The 24,753-nt window shown below is 38.0% G+C and overlaps 1 protein-coding gene across 3 annotated transcripts in view; it reads left to right on the forward strand.

Moving 5' to 3' along the window:
• The window catches only part of LOC105936193 (glucosidase 2 subunit beta), a 222,567-nt gene that overhangs the window by 56,731 nt on the left and 141,083 nt on the right, over positions 1-24,753 (forward strand). For 2 of the 3 annotated variants that reach the window (XM_012876905.3, XM_021323747.2), the window contains exon 9: positions 18,052-18,138. The exons of the other annotated variant lie outside the window; for it this stretch is intronic. In XM_012876905.3, the coding sequence (XP_012732359.1) occupies positions 18,052-18,138 (87 nt within the window). The remainder of the gene's footprint in view (positions 1-18,051; positions 18,139-24,753) is intronic. 3 annotated transcript variants of the gene reach the window in all.

Consider the following 24,753-nt stretch of genomic DNA (forward strand, 5'->3'; position numbering starts at 1 on the left):
CAGTCGTTTTTTTCTCCCTAAACATCCAGTCACACTGAATAACACCTGACACTGGACAGACCTCAAGCTTCTATAAGAACATCTCGTAGAAGAGCCTCAGCTTGTTTGTGGTGGTGGTGGGGGGGGGCTGTCGATGTGTTTGGCGTTTCTATGGCGACCTCCGTCATCAGCCAATAATGAAAACTCGCCGAGGCCATCGGGGGCGCAGAAACAGTGCGTGTCCTCGGCGTTTCAGCCTAACATGGGGCTTAGAGGAGTTACACAACCTGACGTTCTCCCTCAGATTGTTTCTCTCATGCATCATCTCAGGGCTTCTGAGACCGGCAAAGATGGGGCTCGCAAGCAACGGGATGACACACGGAATGACAAAACTTCCAGTGTCTGTCTGTCAGGCTCGGTCTTTATCCGACTGACATTTGCTGGCTCAGGCTCAGCCAGGCTCTGGAGAAAGCCAGGGATAAGAGTCAGACACAGATGGCTTTTTTCCCCCCCTGAATTCTGTTGAGCACAAGATTTATGATGGAATTTTTTTCCCCCGCCCAAATCCTCATCCTGTTTTTAACAACTCTTGGAAATATAACTGAGACTTGCTAGTTTTAAACACCTAGGAGGTATCTCCTGAAGTATTCATACATCTTTTACTTTTCTTTACGTTTTTTTTGCACTAAAAATCAGTGTATGCACTCTAAAAACCACGCATCCATTTTGCTACAGTTTAAAGGAAAATAAAATCTGAAAAGTGTGGTGTGCATTTGTAGAGAGCACCTATATACTGTATTGGAAAACAGAATTAGGGAGTTTTAACTTAGTTCCTTGAAAATTTTTTTTAAGCTATCCCTAAATTTGACAGCTTGGTTGAAAGAGTACCCAAAGGTCCCACCAAAACATTTAGATATGCTCCAATCCAGGCTTCGTTGTTGGGAAAATGGCAATTACAACAGCAGAAGTACAAAAATGGCGAAGGGACAAAATGCCCTCTTTGCTCTAATGACCCTTAAAATAAAATCCAGTGGAACCAAGTGCCAATAATAAAACAAAGACACTGTAAGGAAGTTGTGGTGGTGTTGTGGTGATTTGAGCATCTGATCTGCTGATTCCTGGACAGAGGTGGGTCGAGCAGCCAAGAATTTTACTCAAGTAAGAGTAGCACTACTTCAACATATTTTTACTCAGGTAAGAGTAAAAAGTAGCAAAGAATGAAATTAAGAGTGGAAGGTAAGAGTAAAAACAGTATTCAGAAATATTGCTACTCAAGTACACAGTAACTAATCCGACATCTGATTTAATTTTTAAAAGATATGCAATCAATCCATCCATCCATCCATCCATCCATCCATCCATCCATCCATCCATCCATCCATCCATCCATCCATCCATCCATCCATCCATCCATCCATCCATCCATCCATCCATCCATCCATCCATCCACCCATCCTATCCCAATTGGAGTCGCGAGGGGTGCTGGTGCCTATCCCCAGCTGTCAATATGCGAGAGGCGGGGTACACCCTGGACAGGTCGCCAGTTTGTCGCAGGGCAGTTATGCAATCAGGCAAACAAAAATACTAAAGTATGTACAAATACAGGTATTTTAAAGATCAAAGAAAATATACAAACATTGCAAAATTACAGAGTTGTGTATTTTGCCACAACAAACACTTCTATAACAGTTTTCTTTTACCATAAAACTTATGAAAGCAATACTTAAAGCACTTATTGTAGGTAAAGCATGTTAGAATAGTGCAAAGTACTCTCAATGACTATCTACCATTTACTGTATGTTCACCTGACCTCCAAATGGCTCGATGAGCTCAGCAGATGGGAAATAACTTTGAAACAACAAAGCTTGTGTACAAACAAGAAGTCTCACTTTATCATAAACTGTAGGTGTGTTTCTCTGTTGTATTTTTGGTTAAAACAAGCCTGTTCTTTATTCAGCGAAGTCCCTCACAGTGGATACAGTAACCAAACATTTTACTTAAGAGTAATGATATTTCTTAATAATATTACTCAAGTAAAAAGCACAGTGGAGTAAAACTACTCTTAAATTCTGATCATGAAGTTACTCATGTAAATGTAATTAGTTATTACCCATCTCTGTTCCTGGACACCTCCATTTGGAAGTGTTCAAATCATATCTGGAGAGGGATGCCTGGGCGTTGTTAGAGAATATTAATGAATCAACAGCTTCATGAGGACCAAGGAACACAACATGTTGGTCAGATATAAAGTCCTGAAGAAGTATAAAGCAGGGCTTTGTCATAAAAACAATATCCCAAGCATCGAACGTCTCGCAGAGGGCTGTTCAGGCAATCAGCTGAAAATGAATGAAGATTACGGCACGTCTACCAGCCTACAAATAAATCAACCTAACCCACATAACCAGGTGAGAAGGAAATGCAGCTGTCTGGCCTACCTTCAAATGGTTATGTGTGGCAGAAAACATACGACCCGAAACGTATCAATCTCCATTTAAAACATGTTCCTGGCATGTTTGTCTGGTCAGATTGGGAAGGATGGATGGTGCTGAAAATCTGGTTTGTATAATTATACAGCCAGGGCTTTATTTAATGTTGTCCTGTTGGAACGGCCAAGTCAAAGTCTAGAACTACTTCAAATTCATCATCTCTGGCAAGACTCCAAAATAGATGATCCCAGGCGTCCTCCCTCCAATCTGACTGAGCTTCAGCTAAAAAACAAAAACGGGGACAACGTTTCTCTCTAGATTTGAGAAGCTGGTCAAGACATGTCACGAAGACCTGTATCTATAATTGCAGCAAAAAGGTGGTTCCAGTGTTTGCTTAGTGACGTTTAATACAAACTTCCCTGATATTTATTAAAAAAAAAAAACAAAGCAAAACCACTCCCTGTCTATGTTGACCCAAGCTATGAGCGATTAAGTCTTGGTTGGGCTGTTGTAACTGAGGAGATGTTCCCTGTATTCTGAGTGAGTCAAAAGAACAATTCAAGACCGCCTTGTGCCATTTAAAACTGATGAGCCAGAGCCAGCATGAAGGAGGAGAGGGGAGGTGTAGGTGTTAAATTGATTGGCGAGAGAAAAAAGCATCTGCTTTGCAATCGCTTAGCGGTTGCCTCAGAAGCAAGCCCGCCTTTGTTTCCAAACAAGAATACCCACTTCTGTGTGCCGAGGAGTGTCGCCTTTGGAATAAATGTGTGAGAGGGAAAGAAATTGTTGCATAAGAAACATTTAAATAGTTATTTTCTTTTACCTTGTTTTGCAGCTTTCCAAGACCTTGATCTATTTTTTTTTCTTTTTTTTTTTTTTTACCGTCTCAACTCCATTTTTTCCTGTTCTCAAGGCACTTCAGAGTTATTATGTGGGCAGAGAACAAAAGACACCGGCTACAGCGTTAGTCGGCAGCTGATCCGGTGACAGTGAGGCGCCATGGTCCCAGGTGTGCCCTCTTCTCAAGTAGCACTTCAAGTTAGAAACGCCTGGGGCATCATGGGAGCCTGCATCCCGCGTGACAGGTCGCTGGGTGCGTGCAAACTGCCTGACATCAAGAAAAAGCAAAGTGACACGACACCTGAACCGTCTGACCTTCCCAAAAGTGAGACCAGACTCGCATTTCTGTTGCTCGACAAGCGAGGGATGACTCTGCGCTTCCTATACCGTGGCGAGATCTTCTAAACGTAGTTTTCAGGTTATCCAGCTGTAAATGAATACATAACAAAACATTTGAATTTCTTGGAAAAGAGCATCTTTCCTGGCGGTCGCAGCAGTTCAGCATCTCCAAGGTGCGTGATGAACCTGCAGATTACACTTTGCCCCCCTTTTTGTTTGAGGATGGCTTTCCTCATGTTCACTCTAACCTTCGCTGCTTGAGGAAAAAACTAGGTTTAATTTTGCAGTTATTATATCTTCAGTTTTTTTTTTTTTTTTTTAAGTAAAGATGGCTTTCTGTGACGTATAGAGGATGGCAGAGAGCCTGTTAAGCCATCGTGGTCAACTGTTGCGACATGACAAGATTTGAATTGCAGCTTTACAAGCAGAAGCTACGATGATGACAAATCACTTGTGTAAAAAAAAAACCAAAAAGCAATATAACTGATTGTAGTTAAAACAAGGACTGAAACCAGTTTTGCTCAATATAATAAACCCCAGTGAATACTAACGATCTTTATATTTACCATGTCTAATTACCATCATTGTAATTGTGATGGATGGTGACTGTAGCGTCCCCGGCTAATAGATGGTCTAACTCTTTTCATATCCTTTTTATTTGAATGGTCAAAGAAGGTATCACATGAACTCACCGTAAGAGAAATAAAAATAAAATAAAATACAATTACGTTCCAATAAACAGTCTTTTAAACCTTACAGACAAATTACAGTGTTAGGTTAGCTAAAAATAGATCAGCACGATGCTAAATTAACGTAGCCTCGTGAGACCATCCTGATCTCGCGAGCTTTCAAGGTTTCACTCGCAGATCAGTCTGGCTACCCTCCGTTAAAGAAAATTTGGAGCCGTTCACCAAACGAACGTCCAATCAGCGTTGGCTTTGAGGCGGGTTGAGGTGTGACGCAACGAGAAGATAGACAGTTCAGTCTGAAAAACATGGCGGCTTCAGCCGATGAAACTAGCGTTAGCGTGGCTATCGAGCAAGTTTTATCAGAATTACAGAGTATTTCTCTGCTGAGCTAACGAGCCTTTACCTGCAGCAGCAAGAGTAGCTTGGCTTGTGGTTGTGTTTTCACAAGCATGTTGACGAGTACGTCATATGCTTCGTTGATCTGATTGGTTTATTTGGCTTGTCTATCACCAACATAGGCCAATCAGCTAACCAGTATTTTCGCCCCTTCCCAAAATTACTTCAACGGAAGGTTTCCAGATGGATATGCGAAGCAAATCTATCTGGCGGCATCAGGTTAAAATTAACGTGTTAGCTTAGCTAAAAAATAGATCAGCACGATGCTAACACTCGATACCACAAACACACTTTACTTATTTAAAAACAAACTCAAAACCGGACACAATATAATACAAAATACGATACAAACCTTGTGCCCTTTTAGCCAGGAGCTAATATCCTTAAATAACCTTTTAGCACTTTTAATATGTTGGCCGTTTTCTTTTTAACTTTCTCAACAACTCCGAAAAACCGGAAGTCTCGAGGTCTCACAAGAGCCCTTCAAAATAAAACGCTTTGTCCAAACATAAAGAAATCTTAATCTAACTTTGTTATTTTCCAACACAAATTACACAAGAAATAAAAACAACTAATTAGATTACATTAAAGGTAATCTACAGTGACGATGGTCAGTCTGATCTTGTACCATGATGGCTAATTTTGACTAGAATAAAAGAACAAAATAGTAAATCTGGGGGACCTCATGTTTCCTGTAAAACAATAAATTTTTGGAACAGTGATCTATTCATGGTGCTAAACCTGGTAATAGTGGAAATGTTTTTTTTTTTTTTTAAATCCAATATAAATGTTTTGTAGCCCTGTGATGGACTGGCGACCTGTCCAGGGTGTACCACGCGTCTCGTCCAATGACTGCTGGAGATATGCAGTAGACCACCCCAGCGACCTTGCATGGATACGCGGGAATAGATAATGGATGGACGGATAGATGTTGTGGCCTGGCAATTATTAATTTTTTTTACCCACAGAAATATTACATGGCACATCTATTGGGAAAAAATCCAGCTAAATAATTTAGCACAGTCTTGTATCATTTGTTGTCTATGACACTCTGTCTGTTTTTTTAAACCTGGCTGGAATTTGGGCTGCATACAAATGCTCTTTTAGTTTCTTTTTATGATAGAAATTAAGCTAAATAGCATTCTGCTCCTGTAACGTTCCTCACACATCTCATTGCCATTCTTCTATCATTCTTTAAAGTCTCGCTGGCTAATTAATGAAGCTGTCAATCACACAACACATGCAGCACCGAGAGCAGGAGCGAGATTCCTTAATTGGAAAACTTTCCGTCTTTTCCCTTTGAGAATAGTGGTTGAATGTCTTTTATCTGTACTTTCTAGAGCTATTGAGAGATTTCCAAGAATGCTGTGGTGAGGGAAGTGTTTTTCCAAGTACTTCTTTGTCCAGAGCAGCGGTTACCCCATGGAGGATGATGGAGGCAGCCGAAGTGGAAAGCTTGAGATTAAAGGTGTTTGGATCATCAGATTAAATTTGACTAGAGGGTTCCTTTAAGTACATAAACATGTTCACCATAATAACCATAAACACAATTTCTCAAACGTTTGACAGTCTCTATAAGTTGCCTGAATTGATAGTAAAATACTATGATTTAATTGCAGATGATGAACTCACCGATCATTGATCACTGTAACTATGATATTTTTTCTTCAACCACGTCTGCAGTTCTTTTGTTGGATCTGCTTAAACAAGATAGCCTCACTTTCTTACAAACTTATTTGCGGTTTTTAGTAATTTCCAGTTTCCTGTCTTGGGTGGTAAAAATTTTTGATCTGGGAAAACATCGTTGAAGATCATTATAGTAACACCCTTGAAATTTTGTTGTTTTACGGACAGATTGTTTATGCCACAGATGGATTTAGGTAGTTGTGTCCTAAAGAAGACTCATATTATTGGCTTTCGTATTTTGACAATTCTATTTTTCTTCATGCAGTGCCCATTTCTTTCCCTTTTTCCATTATCTAATTGGAGCAAGCCACTTTAGTTCTAGGCTGAGGCTGAACTTCTGGTTACATGCAGTAATTACTTTTCCACACTTTTCTAGACATACCTGGCAGAACACATTAGTTGGCCAGCTAATATACTGAGTGGAAATAAACTGTCATGCATCAGGTATTTTTGTTATTTCAAATATTTTTTAAATTACCTAAATCTGAACACCTTTTTATAGGCAGAAATAAGGATTACTGGGAGTTTCTCATTCTTGATGCCTGAAATAAAGTTGATGAAACGTTCTAATAGCTCTTTATTTAATTTAGTGATATTTTTTCCTGATATACGAAACAAGTTGTTCACTGGGAGATGGAAACATATTTGCCAGATAGGTTCTGATAAACCCAGCATTGTGAAGTTATGCAAGTGAAGCCTGTTCTTAGATGTGTAATACAACTGGCAGCAAACACATTTTTTTGTTACACTTTTGTTATGAACTTTGTTGGGCTGCCATCTTGTTTTCTAAGTCTGTAATAAGTTGTACTTTGAATTCAGATCAGCTCCCACACGAGATTATTGTAATAAAGGTTTGTTTTTTTAAATTTTATTTATGAAACAAAAGGAAATAAATCAATTAATCGGATTTTGTAAAAAAATAAATAAAAAAATCAGATTTTATTTTTAAGCCAGACAGCCCTACTTTCACTGTACTTTACGGCTGGCATGAGGCTCTTTGCCAAATATTCGTTGCTTGGTTACTGACAGGACGTGTTAGTGTTTGCCAAAAAGCTTGATTTTAGTTTCATTTGGTCAGAGAACAAGTTTCCCATTAAATTTAGCAAACTCTACATGTTTACATTTGGGATAGTAGGACCAAAAATCTTTTTTCCCCCCTGGTTTTACTCTGAAGCAATTGGTTGGCGTGCACATGGCATCTAATAGTCGTTATGGAGAGCTGTTGCCCCCAAGATGCCACTGTGCTTCTTTTCTCTTACAGAGAGCCTTTTTAATGCCCTGACTATTCTGCTCATTATATGTGGTGTCAAGATAAAAATGGCTCTTTGTTAGACCTGATGGCCAGTGTCTTAGAGAAATGAGCTTCTGTGTCACTTCATATTTATATTCCTGATGACAGAAAGTTCTGGACTACAAATTAGAATTTTCAACAAAAAAGAAAATCCAATTTACAAGCTCAGTCATTTATTTTAAAGGTATAGCACAACAAATTGTTATTGGTGGCTACTAATAGCTCAGTCCCTGACCTATTAGTACCCACATTAAATAAATCTACTATAATTAAAGGTTGGATTAAAAACATCTGTGCGAGTTTATCCTAATCTTGCAAAAAACTTGATTTTCTTCTGATCTAATATGCCGCACAGGACCCGTTTGTTGTCACCTCTATTCGCTCCCTCTTCGTTTCCGTTATTTATTTTTTACTCATGCACACCCCTCACTCCCTCGGCAGAGTGACATTTATTAATTAAATATGGTGTTGTGCCGCAGGATGTGCTTCCCTTTCCACTATCTCCAGACACTAATAATTACATTGGCATTTAGCTCCATGATAAGCCGACCCTATGGCCTTTATGAAATGTTCCCCAGGCCCTGATACTGAGGAAAATATAGACAGATGACAGGCTGTAAATCGATCCATCTGTCTGTCTTCTTGCTTTTTATCTTTGGAGAAGATGCAGTGTTCATTAGTCTGATAAAAGAGTCTCACCACTACACCTTTTTTTTTAAGCATCCCTAAAAGGGAGCTTTGCTCGGAAAGTTCTGGGCTATTTTTGTTCCTATTGGCCTGGCGATAACAGTTTAGTATCATTAAATAAATACCATCACCCATTGGTGCCATTGTGATTTATGGTTCTTCCTTACTCCAACTGTACTGTAGGTGGTAATCAGCTAGAGACATGGGGACACAATCCATACAGGCCCCACAGTTTTAAACTATTCATAACTTTAATACAAGCCGATATTATTGTAGCCCAGTGGAATCCAACAAGAAATGCTAGGCCAGAGCTATTCCAGTCCCACTCAGGACACTTCTTTTGATATAGATACTAGTTAATATCAACAGTAAAAGATTCACTGATGTTCTTGTTATAATTGGAGCACAGACTGACAGTCAAACCTTAACACTTACTGTTTTAACAATTGCTCCTTGTTTAGCCTAAATTAGCAATGCTCAAGTAAATGTTGTTTTTTTACTAACATCTCTCCTTACCCACAGTGTTTGTTGGCATTAAAAAGAAGTTCAGTTAGGCTTATACTGGTGACAGGTGTCAAGGTATTTCAAGGTTTTAAAAACCTATAGTTTCAAACCACCAACACTTTACACCACACCATTGTTATTGTAGTTTTTGTGGCACCAAGAGAAGCTTCTTGGTCTTACGACCGGTTTTAAGACCCACATATTCAATGTCTTCATTTTGTCTTGCTGTGGTCTACATTTTTACTCAGTTTTGTTATAGTCTTATATCTCAATTCTCTTATATCTCTGCCATAAGGGACTCTGGGTTAAGCTCAGCCAAGACCACATCTGCAGCTTCCTTTGCTACTTCAAGTAAGCGTGAAGCTCTTGGCATAGCTTTATAAAAGGTCTTCTCAGTCCTCTAGTCCTATAGTTATGTTATTCTATATTAGCAAAACTGTCATATTCAGCTTGCTGACCCACATACAGAGAAAACCTAGAGACCAGATTAGTTTAAGAAGTAACTGAAACAGGTGGGTAGGTTGCTCGGGCATCTGGGAAAGAAAGAGAAAACCTAGAGACCAGATTAGTTTAAGAAGTAACTGAAACAGGTGGGTAGGTTGCTCGGGCATCTGGGAAAGGAAGGACAGAGCTTAGAATTGGAGTCTGATATATATATATATATATATATATATATATATATATATATATATATATATATATATATATATATATATATATATATATATATATATATACACACACAAACACAAGTTATTTAAAAAAAATTTTTGTAGGTGAAGGCTATGCTGGGGGCCAAAAGGTTCAGTACGGCTTTGAGGTGGAGAGTTGCCCGTGGGCAGAGGGGGAAGGTTCTGGGAAATGCATGAGGTCAGTTGGAGACCAGGCAGGCTGAGGATTTGAGGTAGCAAGAGGTGTCTATGATTACTGTGGAGACCAATATATTTTCTAGAGGAGCTTGTGGGAAGCTGTGAGATGAGCTTGAAACCGTCTTGGGACCAATTGGATAGGACATCCACTCGAGGATCTTGGTCGTTCTCAGGTTTGCCCTGCAGGAGTGGAAAGGACAGGAAATCTAAGAACAAAGAGTTTTCAAGAATATATCAAGATCTTTAGTGGTTGGCTTGATTTGTTACCAGCAGTTGTTCACCATCAAGCACCGAATGGTCATCAGAGATCTCATTAAATATTATGAAGTAGAAAAGTTGATGGCAGTCAGGTGTGACTGCTGTACTCAGCCAAGGCCACGACCCCAGACACTAGTCCTGCAGCTTATGGAGAGAGACCACAGGCACACAAAAACCATGAGATGTGGACGAGGCACCTGCTCTATCAGTAAATTAAAACCTACAAAATTCAGCCATAGTTTGTTTTATACCTTTAAGTCTAGGTACCTCAATCAAAATAATAAATAAACAGTATCAAAGTCCCCTTTATAACTGTAAAAAATGAATACATTTTTACTACCAGCAGTCAGAATAATAGTTACATTTCTTTTTAGTTGATTTTATTCACAATTTTTGTGTGAATACCTTGATTGCACAAAACTGTTGTATCTTTAATTACTAAAGTCACTGTGGGGTGAAACTTATTTTTCTGTACCTAATCTCCATATCTACCACTAATTCTTAGTTGTTTAAAATAACGTTGCAAGCAAACCTTCTCTATAAAAAGAGAAATAAAAATCATAGTATGTTGTGAGCTCATTGCCCTCAGCAACTCCTCTAGCTGCCTGTACACTTTAGGATCTTTTTAAAATACTTTAATTTGGTTAAGGTTGTAGAATCTCTCTGAGTTGATACAGCCATGTACACCTTCCTGTTCCCTTAGGACCACTGACCACTAGCTACTTAACTTGCCTAAAACAAGGCCTAAACTTAGATATGACCATGCTGTAACGTTTACTTTAACAACATAAATAGTGGAATGATCTACCATTGTATGTCAGAGAGGCCTGTTTGTGTTCTAATTTCAAGAATATCCTTACAACAAACCTTTTAATGTAGCCTTTGGTACGTTTAAATGGGTGGACTATTTTTAACATATTTAATTGTGTGTTTTTGTCTTTTCCAAATCTACAACACTGTGAACCATAGTTTATTTTAATGGGCTCTATCCATAAAGCTTACAGGGCATGGTATTAGGTATGCTGATGTAAGTAAATCTTCAATTGTGCAGACCGAGTTTCTGCATTGTGCGGCATGAGATAAGGTAATGCAAAAGGGGTCACAGGGGTTTAAAAAAATAAAACATGTCACACACTAAAATTCTCATAGTAACCTGTGTCACATTTTGAGGTATAGTACGATTACTTGCCATGGTATCACAAACATTTGAAAAACATATCCATTCATGAGTGAACTGAAAGCAGGTGTTAGCGTTAACACTGTTTTTCAGGCTATAAAAGAGGGGGTAGAGGAATGGGAGATGGCCGTGGGAGAAAGAGGGACAATTAAAAGCTGCAGTCAGCATAGCAGAAGCCACAGTGCCAATTTTTCCAGAAAACCTCTGCCTCTGCTTAAAGTTCACCTTCAGTAGTAAGACTGCTAAATTTGCTGCTGGTGAGCCTGTCACACTGACCGGACTGAAGATCAGTTGTTGTGTCCGGTTATCTCCCCAGAAAAGATTTGTTCAGCTATGGCCAAAAACTCTCGCTGTGTGAACCCAGTTTAGTGATTAAAAAGAACACAGCATAAGGGACTTTCAGACTGGCTTTAATTCCTGAGAGAGGGGAATTAGAGTAAGTGTGCTTCTTCTCTGCAGTCTGTGCTCTTATACCAATACTGTGTGGGAGACATAATATTTTCACTTGTGTGGGCTCATGGTAATAGATGTCTCATCTCTTTGTTTGTGCTGTTTCCACATATTTGCAAGGCGATACATTTCATAACAGACTGGAAACTCAATATTCTAATGCCAGGTAGATTTAAGTGGTATTTGTGCCTCTGGAGCTAGCGAGATCTATCAAATAACATATCTCTCAATATGTAAGCATGTTATTTGATCTTTCGTGTCTTGTAAGACAGTATCTTGCATACGGTTTAATGTGCCTCGGTGTTACTTTGACACGAAAAGTGTCGAGCTCATTCCTCCGAACTGTTTTCACACATTGAGTTAAATCTATTAGAACTGCAGTAAAGATACCATTTATAGAACAAGTTGAGTCGTTAAAAGTATTTACTTTAGCCTGTGATATTTATTCAAAATTAGTTATTAACTGACTTTATCACATTTGTATTTTTTTTTTCTTGAAGTTAACTTTTAAAAAGCCACGTAAAGGATCTTGCAAAAGTATTCACCCCCTTTTTTTCATTTCACATGTCTCATATCTTATATTCCAACTTGTAATTTCATTTTTAAAATCATATTTTGTGTGAAGGATTACCACAAAATAATTCAGCAGGCAAATCCGACCAATATTTAATCTTTTTACCCATATGCATTTTTTTTTCCTGGCCATGTGAACGGCCCTTTTCTGATCTTTTTTGAGGTCTGATAGGAGATGAGTTGTGCCGGAGATGGACTTGTAAATCAACTTTAGAACTTGAAGAAAATTAAGGAAGTTTTTAAAATATAGAAATGACTTTCAGAATTTTCCACACTCTTTAGAAACTTCCGGTATATGTTGTAAACTGATTTTCAGTATTGGGGAATAGACTTATCTTATTTTCCTATCAGCCTCTGGTTCAGAAGACTTAATATGGAAACATCTGAGCCAAAAACATTTCTTTTGGAGTAACATTGCAGTTGAATAGTGTTTTTAGACAACATACACGGTGTAGTTTTAATAAATGGTACAGGACCTGCATGTGCCACACTGTGAGAAATCCTTGACATAATATTTACGTGTAACTATGTAACTTCATTGTACTGCTGCCGCCTAGCATTGTCAGGACGTGCTTGGAAGACGTTTTTAACCTCAATGGGATCTTCCTGGTAAACTAAAAGTTTTACAGTAATGTTAGTCCAAAAATATTTGGACGGGAAGTTATGTGTTAGCGCTCTTATTATGCGATTTATATGCCGTGAAGAGGGAAGTGAAGGAGAGGAGACATCTCTGTAAGCGTTCATGCCTGGGCATTAGGGGATGAAAATCAGACATCTGTCTACTTGGTATTTGATTTTTGGTAAGAGCACTAAATTTGCAGCCAGTGCATCTGTACGACCAAACAGTACCAATTCCAGCTTGTGAAAAGAGATTTCCTTTTGAGAGTGGGTGAGATCAGCTTGTCCCCTCAAATGCATGTAAAAGGATTAAAAATATGCCCTGAGAACCTGCCTTTTGTTAGAGCATTATAGTTAATGGTTTACAGCATCTTCATTTGTGTATGCTTGACAGCTAATTTCTTGCCGTTACCCCTATACTTACCATTACCCTTTAATCCTTAAAATGTAATGAAAAGCAAGCAATAATTAAAATATTCTACTAAAAAAATGGGACAACCCTTACAAAGGCTTAATATGTAATAATTGCAGCTGAGTAATTTTCACAATAAAGCCCTGTTCGCACTAACTTGATTAGCAACAATTTTTATTTTCTGTTCTGTTTGCACCAACACTGAGGGCCTTTCATGACAGTGGCCCAGTTTGGAAGTGATTGAATGTTAAAATACTATAGAACATGTTATACCAGTTATTTTCCCTGGCTGGGTTTTGAATGCATGTGAATTATCGTAAATTTAAAAAAAAATAACAAAAAAGCAGTGCAACCATTTCCCTGATTTTAAAAATTGTTTTTATTAGCAGTTGAATTGAAAGACTAAGAAAAACAGTTTAGGATGAATGGACAAAGAACTTTGCTAAATCAGAAAATTACATGTTTTGATGTTTACAAGCAAATCTCAGTCTGTCTGACCAAAAATCATCTTAAACTATGTTCCCTCTGAGTCTGATTAATGTAATCCTTTCTTATCTACAATAATTACCCTTTCAAACAGTTAAACTTATTATTGTACTCCTTAGCCTTCATGTTTCTCATCTCTTGTATTTAAAACCAAAATAGTTTAAAGTACATTGTTGATATTAAAGAGTTTTGGTGAAATGATTAAATACGTATTACTAAATAATTTTATTTTGGCCTTGCCAAACTTGAATTTATCCTCTAAATGTTGTCTCGTATGCTGCCCTGTCAGGATCTCCACTTCTACTTCTACATGTACTGTTGTTCAGATTACAGACTTTTTGCAAAGAAAAGCCCCTGATGTTGTTAGAATTTATTTTGCAAATATTCTAACTTTACTATCCATCCATCCGTCGATCCAGCTTGCTTGTTCCTCTTTATTTATTTGTCAGTGCAACATACATTCCTATAAATCTTGTCCTCTGCATTTAGCCCATCCCTTACCTAGCAACGGCCTGTTACCCTATGCCACTCAGGGAGCATTCTGGGATTAAGGGTCCAGAGTGGACATCTGTGGGTACTGGACCCGGTCACTTACAGCCTTTCCAGGGTGCTGTGCTCTAGCCACTAGGCCACCACTCCCCCCAGCTACCTTGTTTAAAAAAAAATATTAACATTGATATAATGTTTTGCTCCTTACAAGAACAGAAATAAAAGGTAGCTGAAGTGAATACGTGTTTCTGTTAAGATTTTTTTAACTGACATCTGCTGTGTAAACAGTGTAAATATTGTTGCATATTTAAAAAGTTTCCAGATTAGTGTAGCTGGTCCCTAAGAGATGTCACATGAAAACAGCTGTCACGCCAGCAGCAGATTTTCTGTCAAGGTGAAATTAATTAACAGTAATGCTAAACGTAGCACATCAGAACAAATCAAAGTAAGCGTCTGCTTTTTTTTTTTTTTTTTTACTGAGAAAACGCAATTAGGGTTAAACATCATTTCCTGTTGGTTTGCCTCTTCCCAAATCTCCTGAATTACAGGCTACTTTAGTTATACTCGGGTAAATTTGATCTGCATATAGACAGTTCATCCATCTTGGCACATACATTTGAAGTAGCAGGAACAAAGCTGTTTTTGTACCATCATATTCTGCATTTAGGGACTAGAAACCTCATTCTGGAGGTAAAAGACTGAAGTCATATGGCAAATAGCCACCAGCTATCGGTTTTACCTACTTGATGTAGAATAATAGAGTTAACTCTTTACTAAGATAGAATGTCATCAGGTACAATTTTTAAGCTTCAATACTCTTGTTTTGGCAATTTTTCTGATTAGAAATTCTAATAGAAGAAAAAAAAAAAGAAATTCTAATACAAAAAGGTTGCTGTCAGTTTTAGTAGTTGAGTGAATCATTCAATATGAATCAACTGTGGTTGCTCTTCAGCAGAAACCCGCAGATTAACACGGAGGAAAAGTTCACAAAATCCAGTACTTGCCTTGTATTTACCTCTTTATAATCAATGTCAGCTTGAAATGTATTTTGATGGTACTGGACGAAGCCCTTCCCATTCTCCTTGGAAAGAAAAACATTTTTAGTTTTAAGTAAGCTGTCCTGCCTGAGTTTCACCGTTGAGAGCTCAGAAATATGCTTTAATATTATTGAGTTAAGCAGACCGATATGGAAACTACAAAAACTTCACTTTTTAGTGCTATAGCCAAGAACAAGTAGGCTTGTCTCCGTGCTTTGGATCATCGTCATAGATGAACGTCCAATGATGTCCCCTGCGCCGCTTCCAGACTGATGTCTGCAAATGCCTCTCCAGTATTTACAGATAACTTTCTGCATTAATGTCTGCAACCAAAATCACCTTTCATCCTCAAAACATCAGCGATCCCAGTCAGTGTTTAAGAGGAGGAGTGGTGCGTTTCTCATTATAGGCCTTGTGAAGGAAGTGTAGCCTTTATGTTTGTTGCCGTAAACGTCACTTTTCATCTATGTGTTGTGCGGCATGTCGAAAGCTGGTTACATTGTGGCATTAGTGTAAAAAAAAAAAAAGAAGCTTTCTACAGTTGCCAGTTCAGTCTTATTGTGCATCTTGAAACTTTCTTCCAGTACACTAATGCACTGGACAGTCTTGTTAAATAATATATGTTATTTGAGGTTTTTTGTTTTCTTTTCTTTTCCTGGCAGTGGTGGCTTAAAAAGTTGGTAAACCTAGCTTGGTTTCGTCAGAATTATGACTCGAAGCTTTACTTGGAGAGGGAAACATGATTTTGCTACGAGCATGTTTGCAAGCGGAACCGATCCGTCCTGTAATGCTCAGAACAAAGATCAGGCAGGAGGGGACGAACAGGGCGGTGCTTCGAAGAATTCAAAACGGAAGCCTCAGAAACAAAAAGTGAACGCAGGCCTCAAGCGACACTCGCGTTCGGCTCAATTTTGAGTTTTTTTACATGCAATTTCAGTTGGTCTTGGCTGAGAGGCACAGAGGAACTTGATGCCATTTAGGTTTGTGGTGATTCAGTGCACCTGCCTTCCAGTCCACATGTCCAGATCCGCAGTTGTGTTTATTAGCTTAGCCTAATTGTGCGTGGTATCTAAAGGTCAGTGCCTGCTGTGATGTATAACTCCCAGAATGGCTTCCAGGTGTCACCGTTTCCAATGAATAAACACTGAAAGCTGTTCTGGCTTCCACCCGACTGCTGCCGTCCTTTACCCCTCAGTGTGCAGCAGCGTTACATTTCCCTTAAGTTTTTTTCTTTTCTTATTATTTATGGCCTTGCAACGGTCTTGACACCAATGGAAAAATACTGAAACACACCAACTGACTGACTTTCTATTTAGCTGCCAAAAGGCTACAGATTAATTTGCTGGTCGGTTATTCCCCCCCCACTGCACCCGTGAGGGCCCATTTGTGTCGAGATGGGAAGAATGATACGCATGTCCTCTGGTGAATTAAACATGCTGACTTTCTGCATAACAGCAGCACTCCTCTTGATGAATAGTATGCTTTCTATATGCTTAAAGTTCATCCTTGTAGCTGTAAAAGCTCATTTAATGAAAAGGACACTTGAGGGGTTGAGCAAATATGATTTGAACTGAGCTGGAGATGGATTTTTTTTTTTTTTGCCATTTATTATCAGTTATGTGATGCACTTTTTATTAACCCATACCTGTGCAGGCGCTCTGCACAAAACATCTAGAGTATAAAACTCTGGGCAAGGACCCTAATCATTCAGCCACATGAATGTTTTGTGCTAGAATGGCCCAGTCAAAGTCTGCCTAATTTCAGTTAAGACAAACAGGTTACCTGCGGTTCCATGAAAAGTATGGAATTTGCTTTTATAATTATGCAAAGAATATAACTGAGGATGGAGAATTGTTTGATTTTCCAGACTTTCTTTTTTGTTTTTACCTTTTTCTATTTTCTCAAAACAAACAAAAAAAACAATATTTATTATTTATTATTTATTCTAAACTGATTTATATTTAAATGGCATGCTTTATCATTAAGTTACCATATCACATCTTGATTACAACATTTTACTCATCATTTTTTTTTTTACTTTCTTAATAGATGCACATTCATTGAAAAATCAAATACAAGCAATTTGATCTTTTTTTTTTTTGTCTCTGGACATTTTCATATTCGAGTTAAGCTTCACCTGTGGTCCTTACAGTGGTGCGATTAAAATGGCAAACAAAGCCCTAAAACTGCTAATTTTATGAATTTATATTACTTAATTAGAAATAACATACCAAAGATTATAAGCTGGTCTTTGAACAATCCGTATTTAGATGCTCCAGCCTGCTTTTCCATGAGTGATAACCTTTAAACAGAATTGATCCAAGCTGGTCCAGATGGCAAAAAAGCTGTTAAATGGCCCTAAACTACACTGTGGTTTAAAGTCAATTATTACAATGTGTTGTACAGTTATTCCTACTGGCAGTTTCAGAGCTAATATTTTGTCTGTATTCTACCCGTTTTACCCAACCTTAAAGGTTTGTATGAAACGGACTCCAGAAAAGTATAAAATCTTCATGTGAAAAATATCTCTTCTCAGACTTTTTATTAGTGAAAAATCAAAACCCGTATATCATTAATCTTCTTCCACACAATAAGGCACAACTTTGATTTAACCTGTCCTACAGAGCACCAGTGAAATGCATTGAAACGTGTGTTTGAAGAGTGAGAGCTTTCAAACACGTTATAGAGGAATTAATAGTTTTGCAAGGCTCTGCATATTTTCCCACATCCAGTCACTGACTGTATATCACTGCAGTAGATGAGATTCAAACCATTCTTTTCTTTGGCTGCTTGTGTTTGGACAATCTAAAAGGTTTTGTGCAAATGTCTGTACTCTTACAACCAGACTTTGCTGGGCGGAGGCCATCAAATGGATCTGAGCACGTTTCAAAACACGCTCTGGGACGTCCTGATACAAGGCCATGACTACAAGGTAAGATCAGACACCTTTATCTCAGCCTTTCATCACTTTCCTATTTTTGGATTTTTCATTTGGTTGACTTTTTGTTGGATTATACAATAGGGCATTTCTCAAATGAGTCCGATTAGCTCCACCCCCCTGAAAATCAACTCCAGTTCCCCAGACAGTCAGACAAGCAAATTACAAACTGAGAAATGGCAACGTTTGCAACACCAAAAGTTTTTGAAATATGAGGATCTCTCAGGAGCTTCGTTTCAACATGCTTCAGTCGAGAAGCACAGCGTCGAACAACTGAGACGTTGGTTGATATGTAGAGGCCTGAAAGCTGGGGGAAAGAGAGCTGTATTAGTGGAAAGGTAAGGTTTTGTATTGCTAGATGCTTGGTCGGGCTGTGTGGTAGCTAACACGTTCCAGCATTATGTGAGTTAGGCCTAGCCAAGCCATTTTTAGTTTTCTCCCGAACAAATATATAGACCTAAACAGTCCACCTAACGTTAATCAGCTCCGTGGATTCACCGCGCTGGTTCTCCGAGTTATCCCCGCCAGAATCTGTGTCCCCGTGTCGGTAGCGCGCATGCAGCGGGGAGAGCGAATCCAGTCCGCTCCGTCTCATTTTCTATCATTTACACGTTGAAATAGAGATGTTTAATTTTTGTCGTTACATTATCGTTCAGTTAGTGGGTAAAAACTGAAGATTTAACATGGGCACGGGGTTGTTTGAACAGATTGAGAATGTTTGGCTAATGGATAATCGCGTCTGTTTAAACTCGATTGATCCATTAATAACCCGTTCTCAGAAAGTAAACTGCTCTCTGGTCATTTGAAAATAATATTTGGTTTGTGCCTGTCTGCTGACAACAAAGATCCCCCTTCCTGAGTTCGTCACATCTGTCTGCTTGTTGGTGTATTATTTGTTGCTAGATAGACCTGCATGAATGGATCATATAAAACAGATCCCTCGTGATCAAATAAACACCGAATAAAGTTACAGCTGAACCGTAAAGCCCTCCCGCTTACACGCTCTTATCCAACGATTAAGTTTCTTCGCATTCTTTCGGGGTTTAGGAAAGTGGATGAAAAAAAACTTCTTTCATATGGTCATTATGGCCATATGGAGAGTCCTTGCTGCAGACACCGAAGCAGCAGTGTTTCGTTGTTACCATTATATTTGCTGATGCAATATTCGGGACAGAGATGTCTGCTTCACCACTCTACTCAGCTTGTCCGACCACAAGGTGAACGCGACACAGCCGCACTGCCTGTTCTAAATTTAGTAGTTTGACGTTATTTGAGGAATGCCCCATTGTGAAGCTCTTAAATATTTCTGTCGAACATTTGTTTGACACTACAACAATTTGTAAATGATTCATTCAGTGGCCCAGATATGTTTAATGATTGATTGAATATCTGCATCTACAGTGATAAAAAAATCCTCTTTTATTGCATTAGCAGAATCTAAAGAAAAATCTGAATAAAATTAATGGGGGAAAAAAATTACAGTAACTAAACGCTTTTACAAAATCACTAGTATCACTAATAAGAATTTGCCTTTTTTTTTTTTTTACAACTGCAACTTATTACTATACAATAAACGCCATTAAACCTTTTTTGTTATTTCGTTTTTATTCCTTTTCTTTTTTTAAGTCCATTAAACGGTCAAGACCTTTTGAACTTGTTAATCTATCACTTCCTATTTTCTAGGGGTATACATGTGACGTGACACAGAGGTCCATTTCTTGTAGCGTGTCTTCACAATAGGAAAAACAACAAAACATTCACTACCAGTAATTTATATCTAAGTCGATCTTCATTAGTCAAAAAATGGTAACAAGAAATTAGCTACCTGTCTACATTTTGTCTTATCTACAGGCAGAGCCATAGTTAATTTCAGAACAACTGGAACAGGGACAAATATAAAGGGGTATCAACCCTGGTTTCTGTTGACACCATGCGGAGTCATGGGGATGGTCAGGGAGATAGAATGAGCCTCAAACACTCACACTTGGACAATTGTAGGGAAAAAAAGGTATATTTACTGTTTTTGAATCTCCATAAGAACCATTACTTGAAGACACTATCTCCATGGCGATAGGTTGTTGGTGAGATGTGGCAGGAGCCTCAGCTTTCTGCCCTACTATTACAAATGTAACTATGTCAGAAAACGATCTCCAAATCTGAGAAGACAGGAGCAATATTTTTGTCTTTATGAAGCTGGACAACCTTGAACCGGAATAAAGCTTTGTCCTGTGGACACGTGGAAAATTTCTATATCATGTACGCAATTATTATGCAAGTTGAATTTTTAAGGGGTTTAAAATACTTAATTAATAAAAAAATTATGTAGGTCCATGTAAAATGTCCATCTAAAATGTCAGCGCATTGTTCTACTTAAAAAATCATGGTCTTCTTGAAAGATGGCAACTTTTTCCTGCACCACCTTTAAAGAAAACTGCAGATAGGTTTTGGAGTTGATTCATGCACACATTCACACCCTGATGATGGTGAGCTACATTGTAGTCACAGCTGCCCTGGAGCAGACTGACAGAAGAGAGGCTGCAGAGTACCACATTGTGCTGAATCTCATTGCACAAAATGTAAAAAAATTAATTGCAATAGAATTTGAACTCTGAAAGATGTACGTCTCTCAGTTCTTCTTTAGCAGGACCCCTACTCTGACATAAAACATACCATACAGCTTGTGAACAAAATATCCATGATTTTTGTCTTTTTCATGTAATCGGGTTAAATCAGTGGTATCTACACTAAGTAATCTAAAATAAATTATTGCTGTAATTTGATTTTTAAATTCTTGTAAACCATGTTATAATCTAAGATTTTGGACAGGTGTAATGCTGGTGTAGCCTCAGTGAGACATGCGATGTTGCTCACAGTGGTCCAGTTAATGCTCAGATACAGGAAAATTTAGGGGGACATTGGTCCTGATCACATTCATGTGAACGCAGTGGTGGCATTTTATGGGCAGGAGAGGGGCTAAGCCCTGAGTGGCAGCTGTTGACATGCACATACTATATGCCTCAGTCAGTACTATATGCCGGCTTGGCAATGTAAACAAGAGACTGGAGAACATCACAGAGAGATAGTGTCATCATGCCATTATCTATCTAAAAAGAAAACTTTAGTTCTTCACAGAACAATTTTTTTTTGTGCTTACTATCTAAAATAATGACATTTCGCTTATTGCTCATTTAAGCTTATTTTATAAGTATTAGCAATACATATACAATGCAAGAAAATAAATATTTAATTCCAACACACTCTGACCTCACAACTCTCTGCTTTCTAATCCGCATTGAAGCGTCCGTGTGTTTGCTCGGGACTGGCCGTGTGTGCCTTTAAGTCATCCGGGTTTGGCTACAGTCATTGGTTGGCTATTTCTGTACAACAGTTTTAAAACAAACTTGGTATATTCAGATTACCGGCAAATTATCTGGGGTGCATTGTCAAAGGTTGGAATAGTATGGAAGAACATCAAGTTAGACATTGAAAACTGAGGCTTGATAGCCCTGTAGGTGCCATTAGAAAAAGCAATAGGACAACTGACATGGGTAAGCCATTGAAGAGGCAACACCCAGGAGCTGCTGATTACCCAGAAAAAGATAATTAAACTTGTGCAAGGCCTTTTAAAGCTCTCTGAGGTTAGATACTGTTTCTGTGTGGTTTATTGTTCCTTTTTTTTCTTTCTTTCCCAAACATCTTACAGATTAGCTGCCTGCCCTACCAGTCTTCCTTTGCACTTTTTGAATCACAATATGCATATATAATGGTAATATGTAAATGTCTGATTTATACCTGATTAAAACGCCTCAACAATACTGATTTACAAATCAGTTCTGTTACATTTAAAATTAAGGCTGTAACTAAATAGTAATATTTAGAGTTGCACTCATAACTGAACTGAGACCTAGCTGTGTTTGTTCCTGGTTCTCAGTCTCTTAGACTACTTTTTTTATTTGCAAATACATAAACTTAGGGGCCTTCATTTTCTTCGTCTTAGTCACGCTGGAGGTGCCGCTTCATACTGGATATAGTATGGTTTACACTGAAGCCTGAATCTTTGGCTGCATTTTTGTGATGGAAAAATGTGGTGTGAAAAAAAGAAATCAAATTGTCCAATAATTGTCCAACCTTCACACAGTCACTCTTAATATATGTTAATAAAAGGGTCAGGTGTATGAGAAATATAGAACATCAAGCCTTTAAATGCCAATATTAGTCAGCTTTAACGGCTGTAACATTGTATCTCTTGTGTTATTCTAGATGAGCTGCATCACTGCTCCTACAGTTTACGTAAACTCAGTAATTAAATGCATCTTTACAAATGCATGAGTTATTCTTGACGAAGATCACTTGTTTTGACAACAAGTTATCTAAAAGTTTAAAGAAAACAGCGTGACAAATGGTGTAAATGTGCCTAGGGAACATGTCAAAAGTGCGCTTCACCTTTTACAGAAAATCCACTAACTGCCAAAACTGAATTACTTTGAAAAAAGCGTTTGTACAACTCTCTTAAACTGATCCCTGTTTGCATTAAATGTTCAAAAGCGTGATTACTCCTCAAGCTGTCACAACACAAATTAGCTCCTTTTGCTCTCCTTTGTTTAAGCCACTCTCACTTCCTAAGGCACCAGCATATTTCTCTCTGAACACCATTTTAAGCCATGTGTGTTTTTTTTTTTGTCTATATATTTAACAGCCAAAGCCTGAAAGAAAACGCCCGTTTCTCTCCATCTCCCGAACAGAGATACCATCCTTTCATTTCCGCTCCTCCAGATAAAAAGATGAGACGGGAACAAGGCGAAAGTGAGGCCTATCGCTGGGCAGCAGTGATTGAATCCCTTCACTAAGCCACAGCGAGAATCTGCGCAAATAACCGACTCTGACGATAAGGAGCTAGTCATTTCCTTAGACAAAAAAAAAAAGGATAAAAAAAAACACAACATTGGGGATCAGATTAGATTTCACCATGTGCTGGGCTTATCTCTGTGCTGCTTCACAGAAAATGAATCATAAAGCAAACTCCTGCACCCCATCTTTTAATAAAAAACACACTATTAAAAAACACGTGGAGCTGATATGAAATGGTCTTATTCCTACAGCTATTGTTATGAGTTCCAACATTTGGTCTAGGGAGAACGTAATAAAATAAAAAACAATGTATGTGCTCCATAACTTATATTTGCTTTATAAATAAACAGAAACAAACACTGGGGGGGGGGGGGGGGGGGGGGGGGGGTATATCATGCTGCATTTACTATTGTTAAGCCCAAAAGTATTCATACCCATGGCAGATTTAGTTTTAAATTTATATTTATTCAATTCAATTGAATAGATAAAACAATGTAATAGGAGCACCAGTTCTGGAACAAATGATGCATCTGTTAAATTTTACATTTGATTAGAAACTGCATTAAAAAAAATGTTATGCCCTTCTTAAAAGTCAATGGAAATTCTTTTTTGGCAATTGACCCCCTTTTTCATTTCTACTGATATTTTGACAATTTATTTTTAATTGTTTTCGTCCCTACACGATTCCTCAATGAGGATTCAAGTCTGTGCCACTCCAAAACTTTAATATTTCTTTCAGTCTAAAGAAGCATGTACTTAAAAATAAGAGATGACTTTAAAACGAAACCTATCAGGTGTATGAATAATATTAGGCTCAACTGTTTGAAAGGGTCTCACCGTTTTCAATATCGACTTTCAATCCGGACGATTCCAAGATTGAAATTTGCTCAAACTTTCATTGCACTTTTTTCATTGAGCAATTATTGCAGAAAAAATGTACCTTTTTAAAACAGGCTTCTTGACAGGATAGGAGTTTTAAATCCAACGAGAAATGAAGGAATTCAAAGATTATCTTTATCCATGCATCAAAGCGTTAACTTATTTTTACCAAACACAACAAGGTAGCAAATCTGTTGACATAGAGTAAAAAAGTGCATATTTTTTTTTTTATGTGTTTACTTGCATTGTCTCAATACTGAAAACGTCATAGATGTCAAATAGCAGATGGCTAAGGTATAAACCTCATTATTATGCCTCTGTTATTTATAACTATTATATTTGCAAAATTGCAGTCCTTAAAAAATATGCATAAAGAATTACATTTAAAACTATATGGAATTAATTTGAAATATTATAAATTATAAATTTGCATGGAAGAAAATGCCTTCCACATTTATTGGCAGCACTTCTACAAACATCTAAGAGCCCCACAAATAAATGATTTCTGTACAGCAGTAGCCATAATCTCAAACTGAAAAAATACCACAGTTTTGTAACAATGAATTTGGAAATTTATTGAGATTCTTTTTTTATTACCCTTAGCATCGTCTTTAGTCCCTGGTTGGAGCATAAACTCGGGTCCCTGTCCGGCCTAGTTTGTCGCAGTTGTCAATGTTTTAAACTGTTTAATGTTTACTCTTACGTTAGATATGGGGCAAGTTTAGGCAAGTAAATATTTTTCTTAGTAGTCATATCCTGACTTATGAAATCAACACTTGCTTGACTGTCATGTTTTGTTGTCTTTCCAGTTTTGAAGACTAAGGGAAACGGGCCAAATTCAGCACACTGAAAGCTGCTTGTGAAATAGCACATCATCAAAAA

The sequence above is a fragment of the Fundulus heteroclitus genome, chromosome 14 (genome assembly GCF_011125445.2).
Source record: "Fundulus heteroclitus isolate FHET01 chromosome 14, MU-UCD_Fhet_4.1, whole genome shotgun sequence".
NCBI classification, from domain to species: Eukaryota; Metazoa; Chordata; class Actinopteri; order Cyprinodontiformes; family Fundulidae; genus Fundulus; species Fundulus heteroclitus.